Below are 18,293 nucleotides of genomic sequence, written 5' to 3'. Positions count from 1 at the left end.
CTTGCTAGCCATGGTTCAGTCTTCAAGTTACAACCTTTTAAAGGCAGTCCGAGAACCGCTTTCATTTCTGAGGCTTATAGGGGAAAAGAAAGTCTGGCTCATAAGTCCTATACAATAAATTGCTACAAAGTACAGGCTGAATGATCAAGAGTATTAGTAATAATAGCACAATGTTCTGAGCAAATGAAATGCAATGTTCTAGTACGAATGTATATTTGTGCATTAATTAAAGCTGTATTTATAGCCAAAGGTGAGATCTTTTAGTTGTTGAAGTAAAAGGAGAAACAAAAGATTATTCAACTCTTTTAACTAACATCCCGTGGTCCAGTAATATAAATCGCCCTCTTACTCCAGCTTATTTAATTAATGCCGTTCCATGGCGTCCTATGGAGTATTAATACGTTGTGAGGAGCCAGTAGTTCCCAACCATGCTGTACTATTATGGTGAAATCCTTCATGGGTGTCAGCTGCAATTGACAACTTGCTGCCATTTCCAGAAGCGGAAATCACAATAATACCATCCGTTTAACTCTTTAGATGACATGGTCAATAGCAATTGTGGCCCCTTAGTTTGCTCAGTGAGGCAGGCCCCACTGGCCCTGTAACTTATAAAATACCAATGCTCACTGCCTTTAGTTGACACATTACATGCGAGCCGAATCTTAAATCCCAAGGTCACCAGCCATTGCCCCCCAGAGAATAAGAGGACAACTTTTTGATATGCCATACAAGAGAATATCCGGATAATGTATGTAAAATTGTCCTATTAGTAGTTATAGTTTTGTGCAAAGGAGGCAGTATTATAGTAATTATTCTTTTACATAGAACCATTAATATATTAGTTATATTCTTGTACATGGGGGCAGTATTATAGTAGTTATATTCTTGTACATGGGGACCGTATTATAGTAGTTATATTCTTGTACATGGGTGCTGTATTATAGGAGTGATATTCTTGTACATGGGGGCAGTATTATAGTAGTTATATTCTTGTACATGGGGACCGTATTATAGTAGTTATATTCTTGTACATGGGTGCTGTATTATAGGAGTGATATTCTTGCACATGGGGGCAGTATTATAGGAGTGATATTCTTGTACATGAGGGCAGTATTATAGGAGTGATATTCTTGTACATGGGGGCAGTATTATAGGAGTGATATTCTTGTACATGAGGGCAGTATTATAGGAGTGATTTTCTTGTACATGGGGGCAGTATTATAGGAGTGATATTCTTGTACATGAGGGCAGTATTATAGGAGTGATATTCTTGTACATGGGGGCAGTATTATAGGAGTGATATTCTTGTACATGAGGGCAGTATTATAGGAGTGATATTCTTGTACATGGGGGCAGTATTATAGGAGTGATATTCTTGTACATGAGGGCAGTATTATAGGAGTGATATTCTTGTACATGAGGGCAGTATTATAGGAGTGATATTCTTGTACATGGGGGCACTATTATAGTAGTTATATTCTTGTACATGGGGGCAGTATTATAGGAGTGATATTCTTGTACATGGGGGCAGTATTATAGGAGTGATATTCTTGTACATGGGGGCAGTATTATAGGAGTGATATTCTTGTACATGGGGGCAGTATTATAGGAGTGATATTCTTGTACATGGGGGCAGTATTATAGGAGTGATATTCTTGTACATGGGGGCAGTATTATAGGAGTGATATTCTTGTACATGGGGGCAGTATTATAGGAGTGATATTCTTGTACATGGGGGCAGTATTATAGGAGTGATATTCTTGTACATGGGGGCACTATTATAGGAGTGATATTCTTGTACATGGCAGTATTATAGGAGTGATATTCTTGTACATGAGGGCAGTATTATAGGAGTGATATTCTTGTACATGAGGGCAGTATTATAGGAGTGATATTCTTGTACATGGGGGCAGTATTATAGGAGTGATATTCTTGTACATGAGGGCAGTATTATAGGAGTGATATTCTTGTACATGAGGGCAGTATTATAGGAGTGATATTCTTGTACATGGGGGCACTATTATAGTAGTTATATTCTTGTACATGGGGGCAGTATTATAGGAGTGATATTCTTGTACATGGGGGCAGTATTATAGGAGTGATATTCTTGTACATGGGGGCAGTATTATAGGAGTGATATTCTTGTACATGGGGGCAGTATTATAGGAGTGATATTCTTGTACATGAGGGCAGTATTATAGGAGTGATATTCTTGTACATGGGGGCAGTATTATAGGAGTGATATTCTTGTATGTGGGGGCAATATTATAGGAGTGATATTCTTGTACATGAGGGCAGTATTATAGGAGTGATATTCTTGTACATGGGGGCACTATTATAGGAGTGATATTCTTGTACATGGGGGCAGTATTATAGGAGTGATATTCTTGTACATGAGGGCAGTATTATAGGAGTGATATTCTTGTACATGGGGGCAGTATTATAGGAGTGATATTCTTGTACATGGGGACAGTATTATAGGAGTGATATTCTTGCACATGGGGGCAGTATTATAGGAGTGATATTCTTGTACATGAGGGCAGTATTATAGGAGTGATATTCTTGTACATTGGGGCAGTATTATAGGAGTGATATTCTTGTACATGGGGGCAATATTATAGGAGTGATATTCTTGTACATGGGGGCAGTATTATAGGAGTGATATTCTTGTACATGGGGGCAGTATTATAGGAGTGATATTCTTGTACATGGGGGCAGTATTATAGGAGTGATATTCTTGTACATGAGGGCAGTATTATAGGAGTGATATTCTTGTACATTGGGGCAGTATTATAGGAGTGATATTCTTGTACATGGGGGCAGTATTATAGGAGTGATATTCTTGTACATGAGGGCAGTATTATAGGAGTGATATTCTTGTACATGAGGGCAGTATTATAGGAGTGATATTCTTGTACATGAGGGCAGTATTATAGGAGTGATATTCTTGTACATTGGGGCAGTATTATAGGAGTGATATTCTTGTACATGGGGGCAATATTATAGGAGTGATATTCTTGTACATGGGGGCAGTATTATAGGAGTGATATTCTTGTACATGGGGGCAGTATTATAGGAGTGATATTCTTGTACATGGGGGCAGTATTATAGGAGTGATATTCTTGTACATGAGGGCAGTATTATAGGAGTGATATTCTTGTACATTGGGGCAGTATTATAGGAGTGATATTCTTGTACATGGGGGCAGTATTATAGGAGTGATATTCTTGTACATGAGGGCAGTATTATAGGAGTGATATTCTTGTACATGAGGGCAGTATTATAGGAGTGATATTCTTGTACATGGCAGTATTATAGGAGTGATATTCTTGTACATGGGGGCAGTATTATAGGAGTGATATTCTTGTACATGGGGGCAGTATTATAGGAGTGATATTCTTGTACATGGGGGCAGTATTATAGGAGTGATATTCTTGTACATGGGGGCAGTATTATAGGAGTGATATTCTTGTACATGAGGGCAGTATTATAGGAGTGATATTCTTGTACATGGGGGCAGTATTATAGGAGTGATTTTCTTGTACATGGGGGCAGTATTATAGGAGTGATATTCTTGTACATGGGGGCAGTATTATAGGAGTGATATTCTTGTACATGGGGGCAGTATTATAGGAGTGATATTCTTGTACATAGGGGGCAGTATTATAGTAATTATATTCTTGTACATAGGGAGCAGTATTATAGTAGTTGTTAGTTATTCTTGTACATAAGGGCAATATTATTGTAATTATATACTTGTACATGGGGTCTGTATCATATTAGTTATATTTCTGTACATGAAAGCAGTATTATAGTACAAAAAGGGGAAGAGAAAGTCTCTAAAGTCAGCTCATCCGAATTTAGATCCAATGCTCGGAAAGAGGAATTGAAGAAGAAAAATCCAGCATCAGAGTCTTCCATAAAAAATCCAAGTTTTATTTGTGAAAAAATTCTAAAGAAAACTCCAAAAAAGGAATAAACCGCAACCACACACCACCACCGCTTAAAATATATTAAAATACACGGCAAACGCGATTTGGATGTATGCTCTTAAAGATTGCACAGTAAAAAGTGAACAGACGGTGTATTTTGTCATATCCTGGTACTAACATATGATGGAATCGGACAAATCACAGCTCTACTAGATTAGCAGGTGAATATTAATGATAGAATTTCTCAAAGAAAAAATAAATATTATTCATAATGATAAATAAGATGTCTGATGTTGATACCTAAAGGTGATATAGTATTCAAAATGTACATCCACCATGTCTTTCGGTTGATTAGTTTGCGCTTGTAATCCCCCCACCCCTAAATGGTGGTTAACCTTTTGCCCTGTATTTTAATATATTTTAAGTGGCAATGGTGGTGTGTGGTTGCGGTTTATTCCTTTTTTTGAATAGTCTTTGGAATTTTTTCACAAATAAAATTTTGGGATTTTTTTTTTTGTGGAAGACTCTGGATGCTGGATTTTTCTTCTTCAGTATTAGGCTATGTTCACACTAGGCGTTTTTTCTCTGAAGCAAAACCTGATCTCTTGGCAGGAAAGAAACTGTGCAAAAATGCAGGTTTTGGTGCGGTTTTTGCTGCGCTTTTGATGCGTTTTTCAGGATCCCAAAGTTCAGCTTTGCTTCCACCACAAAAGCATGAACACAGGTCACCAATGCTAGACATGTGAGACCATATTAACCAGAATTACAAATGTAACGGGGGGGGGGGTTGAATTGTTCAGGAATAGTTTACCTCAGACATTGGCAGTGCATTGAGTTTGTAGGACACTATTTTCACACTATGGTCTGCCATTTTGAATTGCACAGGAATTATTCAATTTCACACCTCCGTGGGCCACAGGTATTGTTCAATCTCACACCTAGCTCAGCCAATGTTTACATTGTACACATCACTAATTTAATTAAACTCTCCTAATCCAAACTGCCATCTCAGGTGACAAGGAGAAGATGGTAAAATCACAAAAATAAATTAATTTCACATACTTCTATACTTGCTTTTTTCATTAAAAACACAGCAGAACCTGATAACTATGTCCACACTAGGTGTTTTTTCAGCATTTTTTTTCACCCTCCATCACTTTCAATGGGTGAAAAACGTTGAAAAAAATGCTGAAAGAAGTGACACGCTCTATTGTGCAAAAAAAAGACGCAAAGCACAAAATACTGATGACATGAAAGGCAAGCTGTGTGCATGAGATTTCTGAAATGTCAGGTTTTGTTTGTTGGTACTTTAAAAGGCAGATGAAAATTTGCATAAAAAAATGCTGGAAAAAAAGCGTAGTGTGAACATGACCTTATAGTACTTATATTCTTCTACATAGGGGGCTGTATTATAGTAGTTATATTCTTGTTCATGGGGGCACTATTATAGAAAAGACTTCTGCACCGAAGGAGACCGAGGCTGTTAATTCTTCAAGTTGTAAATTTACAGTATTGATATCTGGCATATGGAAGAATAGATAGTGTCCGATGTTTTGACCGATAAATGGTGCTTGTTGGCCGAAATGTCATATGTTAGCTGTTCCTCCCTATACCAGATCTCATTAAAATTATAGCTTGAAACAATAATTAATAGCCTCTGTCTTCTTTGGTGCTGAGGTCTTTTCTATATTCTGATCAAGCATGTAAATTTATGGAGCAGTTTTGTTTTTCACAGATTTGGCAATATTATAGTAGTTATTCTTATATATAGGGGGCAGTATTATAGTAGTTATATTCTTTAACATAAGCATTCTTGTACATGGGGGCAGTATTATACACTGCTCAAAAAAAATAAAGGGAGCACTTAAACAACAGAATATAACTCCAAGTAAATCAAACTGTGAAATCAAACTGTCCACTTAGGAAGCAACACTGATTGACAATCAATTTCACATGCTGTTGTACAAATGGAATAGACAATAGATGGAAATTATTGGCAATTATCAAGACACCCTCAATAAAAGAGTGGTTCTGCAGGTGGGGACCGCAGACCACATCTCAGTACCAATGCTTTCTGGCTGATGTTTTGGTCACTTTTGAATGTTGGTTGTGCTTTCACACTCGTGGTAGCATGAGACGGACTCTACAACCCACAGAAGTTGCTCAGATAGTGCAGCTCATCCAGGATGGCACATCAATGCGAGCTGTGGCAAGAAGGTTTGCTGTGTCTGTCAGCGTAGTGTCCAGAGGCTGGAGGTGCTACCAGAAGACAGGCCAGTACACCAGGAGACGTGGAGGAGGCCATAGGAGGGCAACAACCCAGCAGCAGGACTGCTACCTACGCCTTTGTGCAAGGAGGAACAAGAGGAGCACTGCCAGCGCCCTGCAAAATGACCTCCAGCAGGCCACAAATGTGCATGTGTCTGCACAAACAGTTAGAAACCGACTCCATGAGGGTGGTATGAGGGCCCGACGTCCACAGATGGGGGTTGTGCTCACAGCCCAACACCGTGCAGGACGCTTGGCATTTGCCACAGAACACCAGGATCGGCAAAGTCGCCACTGGTGCCCTGTGCTCTTCACAGATGAAAGCAGGTTCACACTGAGCACATGTGACAGACGTGACAGAGTCTGGAGACGCTGTGGAGAGCGATCTGCTGCCTGCAACATCATTCAGCATGACTGGTTTGGCAGTGGGTCAGTAATGGTGTGGGGTGGCATTTCTTTGGAGGGCTGCACAGCCCTCCATGTGCTCGCCAGAGGTATCCTGACTGCCATTAGGTACCGAGATGAGATCCTCAGACCAGTTGTGAGACCATATGCTGGTGCGGTTGGCCCTGGGTTCCTCCTAATGCAGAACAATACCATACCTCATGTGGCTGGAATGTGTCAGCAGTTCCTGCAAGATGAAGGCATTGATGCTATGGACTGGCCCGCCTGTTCCCCAGACCTGAATCCGATTGAGCACATCTGGGACATCATGTCTCACTCCATCCACCAACTTCACGTTGCACCACAGAGTGTCCAGGAGTTGGCGGATTCTTTAGTCCAGGTCTGGGAGGAGATCCCACAGGAGACCATCCGCAACCTCATCAGGAGCATGCCCAGGCGTTGTAGGGAGGTCATACAGGCACGTGGAGGCCACACACAATACTGAGCCTCATTTTGACTTGTTTTAAGGACATTACATCAAAGTTGGATCAGCCTGTAGTGTGTTTTTTCACTTTAATTTTCGGGGTGACTCCAAATCCAGGCCTCCATTGGTTAATAAATTTGATTTCCATTGATGATTTTTGTGTGATTTTGTTGTCAGCACATTCAACTTTGTACAGAACAAAGTATTCAATGAGAATATTTCATTCATTCAGATCTAGGATGTGTTGTTTGAGTGTTCCCTTTATTTTTTTGAGCACTGTAGTAGTTATATTCTTATCTATAGGGGCAGTATTTTAGTAGTTATATTCTTGTACACAGTGGAAGTATTATAATTGTAATATTCTTGTACATGGGCAGTATTATAGTAGTTATATTTTTTTTTTAAATAGGGAGTAGCATTATAGCAGATATATATTTTTGGAGGCAGTATTATAGTAGTCATACTCCTGTACATGGTGGCAGTATTTATATTCTTGTACATGCAGTACTATTTTAGCTGTTCATGTCCGTAGGGCAGTATAATAGCAGTTGTTTTTATGCATATAGGAAACTTTAGAGTTTGAAGTTGACTAGCTGTTAGTATCAGAAAAAGGAGCAGTCAGAAGGAGAGAGATTCAGAGCATTGCACACAGTAAGTCGTTATAATAATGATATGTACTCGTAAAATTGGCAACGAAAAGTTTTGGAGCGCTACATTTTTAGTTTAGGAGACAGGTGCATAGGTGTTGTTTTTGTTTTATTTAAGCCTAAAGCATTGCTAGTACATAGCACAAAGTGACTCAAATGTATTTATTAGACTGCAATCAAGAATTCCCTTGACTAGGAATGATTTATCAATCGATCGTTCAGAGCAGCTGTGCGGCATTTTAGGACGGTGCCATGAATCAAGCACCGTTTCACTGAATCCTAAACACTTATCAGAGCTGCAAAGGCAGGAGTCGCCCCGGAGAGGCTGCAAACCGCATGGCTCAAGGCCCACCCTGTGCCCAACTTTATAAATCTATGACCTAAATACTGACTTTACTTGCTTAGAATTATTCCCAACACCCCACCTGTGGAAGACTAGTTCGGAATCACTGCTATTTTTCATTCTTACTGTGAGCCATTAACTCAATGTCTTTATCACTCTGCTCTCAGGAATACAATACTGAATTATTTAAATATGAAGAATATATATATATATTTATTTAAATAATTCAATATTCTATGGTTACGGCTTCATCTGGGACCCATCTGCTAGATACAGTAATGTGGATTTGCTTCTGACCTTATTTTTATATGTGGTCAAGTGAAACTGGCATGCCGAGCTGTGATTTCAGACAGAATGCTGGCTCCTTTCAGAAGGTTCATTGCACGATGTGGAGAGATCTCCTTAGAGACCGTGAAGGCTTTATGATTGTGGAAGTATATAGTCTGCAAGAAATACAGAGTGACAGGAAAAAAACTCCCCAAGTGCTCTTCTTGTCTGTACAGTCTACATTAGTACTTGGTGCAGTGTGGTATTGCGCCTCTGATCAGTTTCCTACCAAATCTTCTCCGGATACATACAGTGGGTACGGAAATTATTCAGACCCCTTTAAATTTTTCACTCTTTGTTTCATTGCAGCCATTTGGTAAATTCTAAAAAGTTCATCTTTTTCTCATTAAAGTACACTCTGCACCCCAACTTGACTGAAATAAAGCAGAAATGTAGAATTTTTTGCTAATTTATTAAAAAAGAAAAACTGAAATGTCACATGATCATAAGTATTCAGACCTTTTGCTCAGACCTTCATATTTAAGTCACATGCTGTCCATGTCCTTGTGATCCTCCTTGAGATGGTTCTACTCCTTCATTGGAGTCCAGCTGTGTTTAATTAAACTGATAGGACTTGATTTGGAAAGGCACACACCTGTCTATATAAGACCTAACAACTTTAATGAGAAAAAAATGAGAGTTTACCAAATGACTGCAATGAAACAAAGGGTGAAAAATTGAAAGGGGTCTGAATACTTTCCGTACCCACTCTTCATCCTTCACATAGGAGCCTTTGAATAAAACTAGGAGCAATTTTAACTGTTATGCACCCATGGCAAGTTCCCATCAGCAGAAGTCTCCATCAAAGCACCCCTGCTTGTTTGTCTTTGACATTTTAGAATGTCCTATATGTATATTCTACTTTAGGTAGAATGTATAGACTCTACCTTGGTTTTCTTATTCCATCTTAAAAGGACTCTGCCAGAACAGAATGAGTGTTAAAACCAAGTCCAGCCACTTGGTGCACCCCTGGTGTGGCCAAACATTTAAGTTTAGCTTCCCCCCAACTTGTTTTCGGTGATGAAAAGGTGTCAATAAGACCCTTTCATCACCGAACCTAACTAAAGTAAAGAGTTAAATAAACACATACACAGAGTAAACACTTTATTTGAAATACGACAGACACATTTTTTAATCATTTAAATTAACCAATATACTCACCCCAGGTCTGACGGTAATCCATGGGTTAAAGCAATGTCCTACATTTCTTTTTTCAAATATCTTTATTTAGCTCCAAAAGGCATTCATTGATGTCCAAAAATGCATCAAAATCGCGGCAAAACGTGCATTTTTTCCGCAGCATTTTTCCTGCCAAGAGATGCAGAAATGCTGCAGAAATTTCCGCATTCATATCCTGAATGTGCGCACATAGCCTAAAAGGCATCAGGGACTGAGCCGCACTGTAGACTAGTCGGACTGGCGGTTCCCTAGTGGCTTCTCCCCAACTGCTGCCCTGGAGTAGCCAGTATCTCCCTATAAATGCACATAGGCAGAAACCCGTCAATGCAGGCAGTGGGCAGGGAGAAGACGTCGGGGACCCACCAGTCCGACTAGTCTACGCGGATCTCGGTCCCCATTGGCTGAAGCATTTCAGAGTCAAACATGCTCGGCTGAGATCACACAGCCAGTGGTTGATACATGCTGCCAAGTCCGTATTTGCTGACAGGTTCACTTTAAGGTAGATTCTTTACAAAGCAAACTTTTAGAACTTATCTGGGCTTAAAGGGAACTTGTCACCAGAAATAACGCTATTAACCTACAGATATGCAGTTAATCTGCAGGTTAACAGCGTTATTATGCTGTCTCGCACCTGCATGCAGCCAAATGCTGGCGGGGAGAAAATGAACTTCATTCTCCCCGCCAGCATTCGGTTTCAGTCATGGGGGCGGGGGTGACCCCAGTTCAGTCACCGCGCTGAGTATACAGAGCTGCCGCTGTAACCGCTCTCCCAGCCCTGACTGACAGCCCCAATGCAGAGGGAATGTCAGTCAGGGCCGGGGGCGCAGTTGCAGTGGCCCCTCTGTAAACTCAGAGCAGTGTACAGAGCGGTGACTGAACCAGCGGCGCCCCTGCCCCCATGACTGAAACCGAATGCTGGCGGGGAGAATGAAGTTAATTTTCTCCCCTCCAGCATTCAGCTGCGTGCAGGCGCCGGGCAACATAATAACACTGTTAGATTAACTATATGATCTGATATCAATTTTTGTGGAATAAACAAAATCTCCCTAGAATTATTTAATTGTTCAATTTGTCTGAAAATATGTGGAATTTTATAAATCAGATACTATAGGCACAGTTCCATTCTTTAATGTGAAATTTCAAATAAAGCTTCATCGCCCCGCGACTGGGAGGAAACAAGCAAACCCAAATTTTAGGATCCAGCCTATATTTTGCCCTGTTGTAATGAAGGGTTACTTACAGCTTGTCGCAACCACCTTTGGAAGCAGTTTGCATTGCACTTTGCTATTTTTCTATTTCCCATTCCATCATACATAATAATTCAACAAAAATAATTCCACATTTCCTGAATCATAAAGGCAAAGCTACTTAAAAGCATTTGGTTAAATGCGCCCCACTAGATGTCGTGCAGAAATATCTCTAATGGACAGTCATTCCCTATAATGTCTGCAGTGCAGCATTACTCCAATAGCTCAGGAATAACAGATATCATAATATGTGTAAATTACAAAGCCAATACAATAGTCTTATGACTCTTGATCTTATTTCAGATTCACCCACCTCCCCCAAAAAAGTATTGGTTAGAGTTATTTATACCTCCTCTCATTTTGACAGACAGCCCTAATTCTACTTGTCACTTAATAGCCTATTAACTAGATGATTGTCAAAGTTGCTGTTCATCTGCAGGTACAAAATGTAGACTACAAGGCATTTTTCCTATTTTCTGATCTACCTTAATGTGTGGATGGCTTTTGAAATCCTCAGGGATCCTACAGAAGCCATTAAGCATTATCAGAACAAAATTATTTCGGAACTTCACATCCTATGTCACTCAGATCTGGGATGTTACTTTGAGTATGCTGTCAATCATGCTGCTCAGGAAAAAGTGAAAACTTTGTAATATATTTTCTATTTATTTGCTGCTACTTATTGATTTAACCCTTTGACAACCCATATTTTGGAGCAGCACTAATACAACGGAGGACTTGCTATTACTATGTGCCTTGATTGTGTGGGTACGGTTACTGTACCCCCATGATCATCAGGACCATTAATGAAATGCACAGACACGTTCCTGTGGCAACTGGCAAAATCAGAGCGAACTCTGATCCCAGACTCTGATCCCAGTTAAATCCGTCTTATATCCCTTCAGACTCACTGCAACAGGATCAGCGGGCACTGATCAATTGCCATGGTACCTGGGGATTTAACGAAGGACAACAGATCACACGTGGACCGCTGCAAGGCAGTGGCTCAATTAGATGAGAGCTCTTTTACGGAGGCACACAGTGAAAAATAAAATCTGTCTTGTCCGCAAAACTCCTAAGTTGAACTCAATGATTGTGTTACCCCCCATTTCCCCTCCACCCTCCAAAAAAAAAAAAAAAAAAAAAAAATGAACACCATATGGACACAGCTCGGTATAGCATTCATTTTTTAAAGAATCGTTTTAAAGAATTATGCAGCTAACTGAATTGGATTGTCAATTTTTTCAGAAGGCGAAACAGATGATTCTTCATATGCTTGTCTGAATTCAACCTAATTTAAATTAGAATGTTTTTTTTAACAATTCAACTATCTTCTTGAATCAATGTAGAAGGGACTGTAAAAGGATCACTTTGAGATTTGTTTGTAGCATTCCAAAAAGTGAGTTGTCGTAATGCTTGCAAACCCCTCAGTCAAGAAAGCACAAAGAATCATAAGCATTTGACATGCTCCTCAACCCGAGACCCCACGATTTGTATGCCACAGTCCATTATTTGCACTTTTTTGCGAATATGTGAGACATCAGGCTTTTTAGTCCATGTGGACTGTTGGCCTACACCCTTGTTGTCTCTTGTCACTTTTTTTGTGTATAGTCCATTCTCTTTTTCACAACGAATCCAGATTTTTCACCCATGATCAATGCATGTAACACACATTCACCTAAACAAATTAAAAGGATGAGTTTTGTGAACTAGTGCTCTTTAATACATATAAATGAGCGGAAAGAATAGCTAGGATCATTCTGCTGTAATTTAATTTGCCGATACAAGCCCATCGTGAGAGTCCTCCTAAGATTAGCTGTGGAGCACACTTCTAGAGCAGCAATTACCAAGTGCCGTAACTGAGTGAAAAGCAAATCTATTGTGATAATCACATTCAGCAGGAGGGTATGGATTTTTTTTTTATACATGGCAGATTTATCATTTTTTTTCTGCTCGTTTTTTTTACTTTGCTAGCTGTCTGCTAGATCTTTGCCTAGATTGTACAGGTCTCATTGTTCTGTTTCAGTGCTGGACATCATAAGGATATTTTAGATTAATTTACTTCTAAATTAGCCAAATCTGCTAAAACAGTCAGATTTAATTTCCTAAAATTTCACCACTTTTGGGGAGGTTAATTTTAAATTTGACAGATCATGCTTTAGAATAGTGAATATACTTTATCGTTACACTGATATTAATGGCCTATCCATAATATAGGTCATCAACATCAGATCATGGGAGCCTCCCAGGACCACCATCAGTTGGCTGCTAACAGCTCTTGCTGCATGCAACCCCATTGTCCAAGTAACCCCTTTTAGTTTCTGCTCTTGGTCCTGCACGTGACCTCCTATTCAGATAACTGGAACTGATCTGCAGTACCTAAGAACGACCACTAAACAGTGTGATGGAGCGATGCTGCTCTGTGCGGTCACACTCTTTACATTCATCTTCTGCTGGAACTTTGAGCTGACACCCGACCCCTGGTTGTGGGGTCGGGTGTCAGCCCCCACGATCAGATATTGAAGACCAGAAGATAGGCCATCTATATTGGTGTAGAAACTTTTAACTATTTAACTTTTTATTTTTTTTTACTTTGCTTAAATTTTAGGTCACATTGCTTAAGTGTTGTTGATAGATCCATTACGTTAGTGTCTTTCTGTATGGATTACCCCAGTTGTGAAGTCCATCAGTGGTCATTTAAAGGGCTTATTCTTTGAGTGTCTACTGATTGATTTACTATGTTAGGGAATTTCAAGTTAACGCCTAATTGTTCAGGATTATCCTCTCTTGACCAGAAGGAACAATGCATTGCTTAATTTCTCCTTTGGTGGCACTGCAGAGAAATTGAACACTTAGCAGGTTTACACTACTCTACTTGCGGCATTAATCGACCATTGATCAGTAACGTGTTTGCTATAGACAGGCAGGCCGCATTTTGTAATGCACAGAGCGATCAGTGATAGATCGTTCTGCGCGCATATACTGCCTCTGTTCTCAATAGCACATGTTCTCTGCTGCCAAGAACGATGATTTTTAACTAGCTTGAAAACTATTTTACCCCACGAACAATTGTTTTGCTTGTTCATCAAGTGATTTGCAGTCTGTTTACACTGCCGAATTATCGCGAAACGAGCGCTCCTAGAATCCACTAGTATACAGTGGCTTGCTAAAGTGTTCACGCCCTTGGCTTTTTACCTATTGTGTTATATCACAACCTGTGTTTAAATATTTTTGTGATCCGATTTGCATGAGATACATCAGCACTAACTTGGTGAAGTGAGAAAAATATAGCCATAAATAAAATTTATGGGATCAAGTAACTAAAAATTGGCATGTGCATATGTATTCACCCCTTTTGCTATGAAGCCCCTAAAAACTTCTGGTGCAAGCAATTACCTTCATAAGTCACAGGCTTAGTGAAAGGAAGTCCACCTGTGTGCAATCTAAGTGACACATGGTTGGTCAGTATATACACTTTACCTTTTCTGAAAGGCCAAAGAGGCTGCAACACCATTAAGCAAGCGGCACCACTAACCAAACAACACCATGAAGACCATGGAGATCTCTAAACAAGTCAGGGACAAAGCTGTTGAGAAGTGCAAGTCAGGGTTGGGTTATATAAAAATATCCCAATCTGCGATGATCCCCCGGAGCACCATCAAATGGAAAGAAAATGGTACCAGAACAAACCTGCCAAGAGAGGACCACCCACCTAAACTCTCAGCCTGGTGAAGAGGGCATTAATCAGAGACTCAGTACAGAGACCAAAGTAAACCCTGAGGGAGCTACAGAGTTCCCAAGCAGAGACTGGAGTATCTATCCATACGACCACAAAAGACCGTAAACTCCATAGAAGTGGCCTTTATGGGAGAGTGGGCAGGAAAAAAAGCCTTTACTTACAATTCTTGTGTGTAAGGCTCATTTTGAGTTTGCCAAAAGACGTGGGAGACTCCCCAAATGTATGGAGAAAGGTGCTGTGGTCCGATGAGACCAAAATGTAACTTTTTGGCCACCAAGGTAAATGCTATGTCTGGCGCCAAACCAACACAACTCATCACCCAAAGAACACCATCCCCACAGTGAAACGTGGTGGAAGCAGTATGCTGTGGGGATATCTGTTGTCGGCTAGGACCGGGGAAATGGTCCAAGTCGAGGGGAAGATGGATGGTTCAAAATACAGGGATATTGAGCAAAACTTTTTTCAGTCTGTCAATGATTTGAGACTGGGACAGAGGTTCACCTTCCAACAAAACAACCCAAAGCATACTGGTAAAGCAACACTCGAGTAGTTTAAGGGGAAACATGTAAATGTTTTGGAGTGGCCTAGTCAAAGCCCAGACCTTAATCCAATTGAGAATCTGTGGTCGGACTTGAAGATTGCTGTTAGCCAGAGGAAACCATCTAATTTGAAGGAGCTGGAGCAGTTTTTGGAGCAGTTTTGCCTTGAGGAATAGGCAAAAATCCCAGTGGTAAGATGTGGAAAGCTCATAGAGACTTATCCAAAGTGATTTGAAGCTGTTATTGCCTCAAAAGGAGGCTCTACAAAGTACTGACTTTAGGGGGGGGGGGTGAATAGTTATGCACGCTGAAGTTTTCAGTTATTTTGTCCTATTTGTTGTTTGCTTCACAATAAAAAGAAAACCAAATGTTCACAGTTGTAGGCATGTTCTGTACATTATGCAAGCCCACAAAAAAGACTGTGAAATTCCAGGTTGTGAGGTAGCAAAACACAAAAAATGCCAAGGGGGTGAATACTTTCGCAAGCCGCTGTAAATGCAGCTTTAATTACTGGTTTTCCCACATGTTACAACTAATTACTGGGGGGTAACAGCAGGGTGACACTCTTCTTGGTAAGCATATTATCAAGAGACCCTTCTAACAAGTAGGAGTTGTGACAGCAGACAATCTATTTAACGAGCTGTCTGACAATTCTTATTCTCTATGGGATTAAATGCTTTGTTTCTAGAACTCCCATAGAGTATAATGTAAAGATCTTCGAGGTAGGACGCCCATTTCTTCAATCAACACTTTAAGCAAGAATGAGATTTCACCCGTGAAGCCAATCTATATGCAGTTTTGCATTTCTATTTACTGTTTGATAAAATCACTTTTTCTATTACAAGAAACCCCGAGCTGCAAACTAGATCTGTCAGTGTGAAATGGTTTACGTCTAGCAGACTGGATTATGTGTGCGCTGTATTTCCCAAAAATGTTGATGGACAAGATTATAGCAGCAATCTTATTAATAGCATGTCATTGCTGTTTGATGGACCGTGCCCCATAGCTCATAACAAGATGAACAAAGGGAAAAGACTCCCTTAAATACAGATAACTGCATCTTGTTCCTGTCTCCGTATCACCGGCATATCAAGCTGATTCCAGGGATTGTGTTCTGTAAATTATGGTGTTTGTCACAGAGGTGGCTGGTGTTTCATTATTGTAATTGAGGGGACTTGTTCTGATGGCGCATCATAGAAACGAAACGCTTCATTATTCTCTGCACATAATTAAGAATAATTTTATGAATGTTTTATCTATTAACTTAGGGTATCTGTTAGTTAGGGGGCACAAAGTTTATGTAATTTCCTAAATAAATTACATGAACTGTTAAAGCTGCTGTAAAATTATATTCCTTTAAAGGGTTACTCCTGGGAGATGATTGAATTGAAATCTACATTCGATCAAAAATCACGAGGGCGTGGCGTGCTACTTGCTTGTAATGCATGTCAACCCCCCCCACCCTGACCAATCCTTATCTGTGTGTGTTTTAATGTTCCACCTTCCCCTCACTCTCTGCTGTCCTATACGGTCATGCCTCATATGTCACATAAGAGTTGTGAAGGCGCACGGACTAAGTATGTACGGTATATTGTCATCACTTGTTTAGCGCTTCCTCCCCACTCCTTTTACAGCTAGTAAATGATACCTCATGACACCTCTCCTCTTTTCCTGTGTTCCCTCCATGCACCTTCACAGATTGTACGTGACTTGTCAAGGAGCATGGAGGGTAAACAAGGAGGAAGCCATGAGGTGTCACAAATAAGCTGTAAAGAAGTGGCTCTTGCACTGGAGGACTCAGCATAACCATATATTAGTTGGTCATTTACTTTCTTTGGCACAATGTAATGCCACATTTCTCCTTTAGTAGCCACTGCTAAAAAAAAATGTGTAACCTACTACAGCTTCCCTTAGTAATAGATTATCACGGGTAGTTTTATCATGTTCAGTGTGTCTGCATTTAGAAAAATGCTTGTCTTGCTGGCAATGTAAGCCCTCCATACATGGGTTTGGCCGACACTCTAATGTGTATGGGGACCCCAGACAACTCATTGTCTGGGGAAGTAAGGATCCAACATGTCTGATTTCGGTCTGATGATCATTTTGTTCTCTCTGAGATAACCAGATATAAGACATCTCTGGCGGCACCTTTCTCCTAGAAAACAAGAGTGCTTGGCCAACCTGGTGCTTCTGTGTATGGGAGAGTCGTCTGAGATGGCTCCTGCTTAAATGATAGGCTAAAGCATTGTTTGTCCATCAGCCATCTCGTGTGTGTGTGTGTGTGTGTGTGTGTGTGGTGGGCTTTACAGCTTTAAACTAATATGGAAATGATAGAAAAGGGAATAAATGCAACATACAATAGTAAATGAACCTGTATAGCTGACGCATATATATTTGCTTATTACTTTACTAATATTTTTATTTAATGTCTTTCAGGGAATATCTGGGGAAACAGCTGCAGTCAGAGCAACCCCCAGCAGTGACTGCCAGAAGTTAAATCTATCATTAATGTGCTGCAGCATCCACGCTTTGCATCTGTATCTCCAAACCATGTTTTTTCCTATTTTTTCAATTAACGACCCTCTCTTTGTTGTCTGCTCTCCTCGCCCGATCAAATCCATGTTGTAGAGAAGTATTCATGTGAAACTGTTTATTGTGGGTTACAATTCACTATGACATGGTGGTCGGAGACTACAAGCATCAGTTGTGCAGAATTGAAGAGGAGAAATCTGTTAGTAGTCTCACTAATTTATTACATGAAATATACAAATAAAACATTCCAGAAACAATCCCACCTTGTTATATTCTTTTATTGTGCTTTCCACTTCAATTATATAGTGCTGACATGTTTCAAGTGCTGTATGCACACCTGTCTCTATTCCTGTGTCCTTCAGCCATCGCTTAGACGGTGCCGCTCTGTTCCTTGTGGCAAGCCTAACTGTCACGCAAGGTGTGGGAAAGACTAAGTGCAACACGAAGGGAAGAGGGGGAGGAAGCCCAAACACTAGGGAAAGGGGGAGTAGAGACCCCTATGCAAATTTAATAACACCTTGCCTACCTTATCGTCCCTATATAGGTTTAACACAAATCACCGAGTAGGACCCTAAACCCTGTAAATCCCTAGAGCTTGGCCCTAGATAGGGAGGGAGAGGGGTGAGCACTGGTCAGGCCCCACTACAAACTAAAGACAACAAGGTAGACAAA

General features: G+C 40.3%; 1 protein-coding gene across 2 annotated transcripts in view; it reads left to right on the top strand.

Annotated features, from left to right (window-relative positions):
- Positions 1 to 17,878, top strand: part of ATP6V1H (ATPase H+ transporting V1 subunit H) — a 145,344-nt gene extending 127,466 nt beyond the window's left edge. For both annotated transcript variants that reach the window (XM_073676728.1, XM_073676727.1), the window contains one exon: positions 17,526 to 17,878. In XM_073676728.1, coding sequence (XP_073532829.1) covers positions 17,526 to 17,586 — 61 coding nt within the window. In that variant the 3' untranslated portion in view covers positions 17,587 to 17,878. The remainder of the gene's footprint in view (positions 1 to 17,525) is intronic.
- Positions 17,879 to 18,293: the final 415 nt, after the last annotated feature.

Source organism: Phyllobates terribilis, unplaced genomic scaffold, assembly GCF_046119375.1.
Source record: "Phyllobates terribilis strain yellow unplaced genomic scaffold, ASM4611937v1 Scaffold_4__5_contigs__length_816908805, whole genome shotgun sequence".
Classification (NCBI taxonomy): Eukaryota; Metazoa; Chordata; class Amphibia; order Anura; family Dendrobatidae; genus Phyllobates; species Phyllobates terribilis.
Note: the sequence above shows the minus strand (reverse complement) of the source record. Positions and strands in the feature narration are given on the sequence as shown.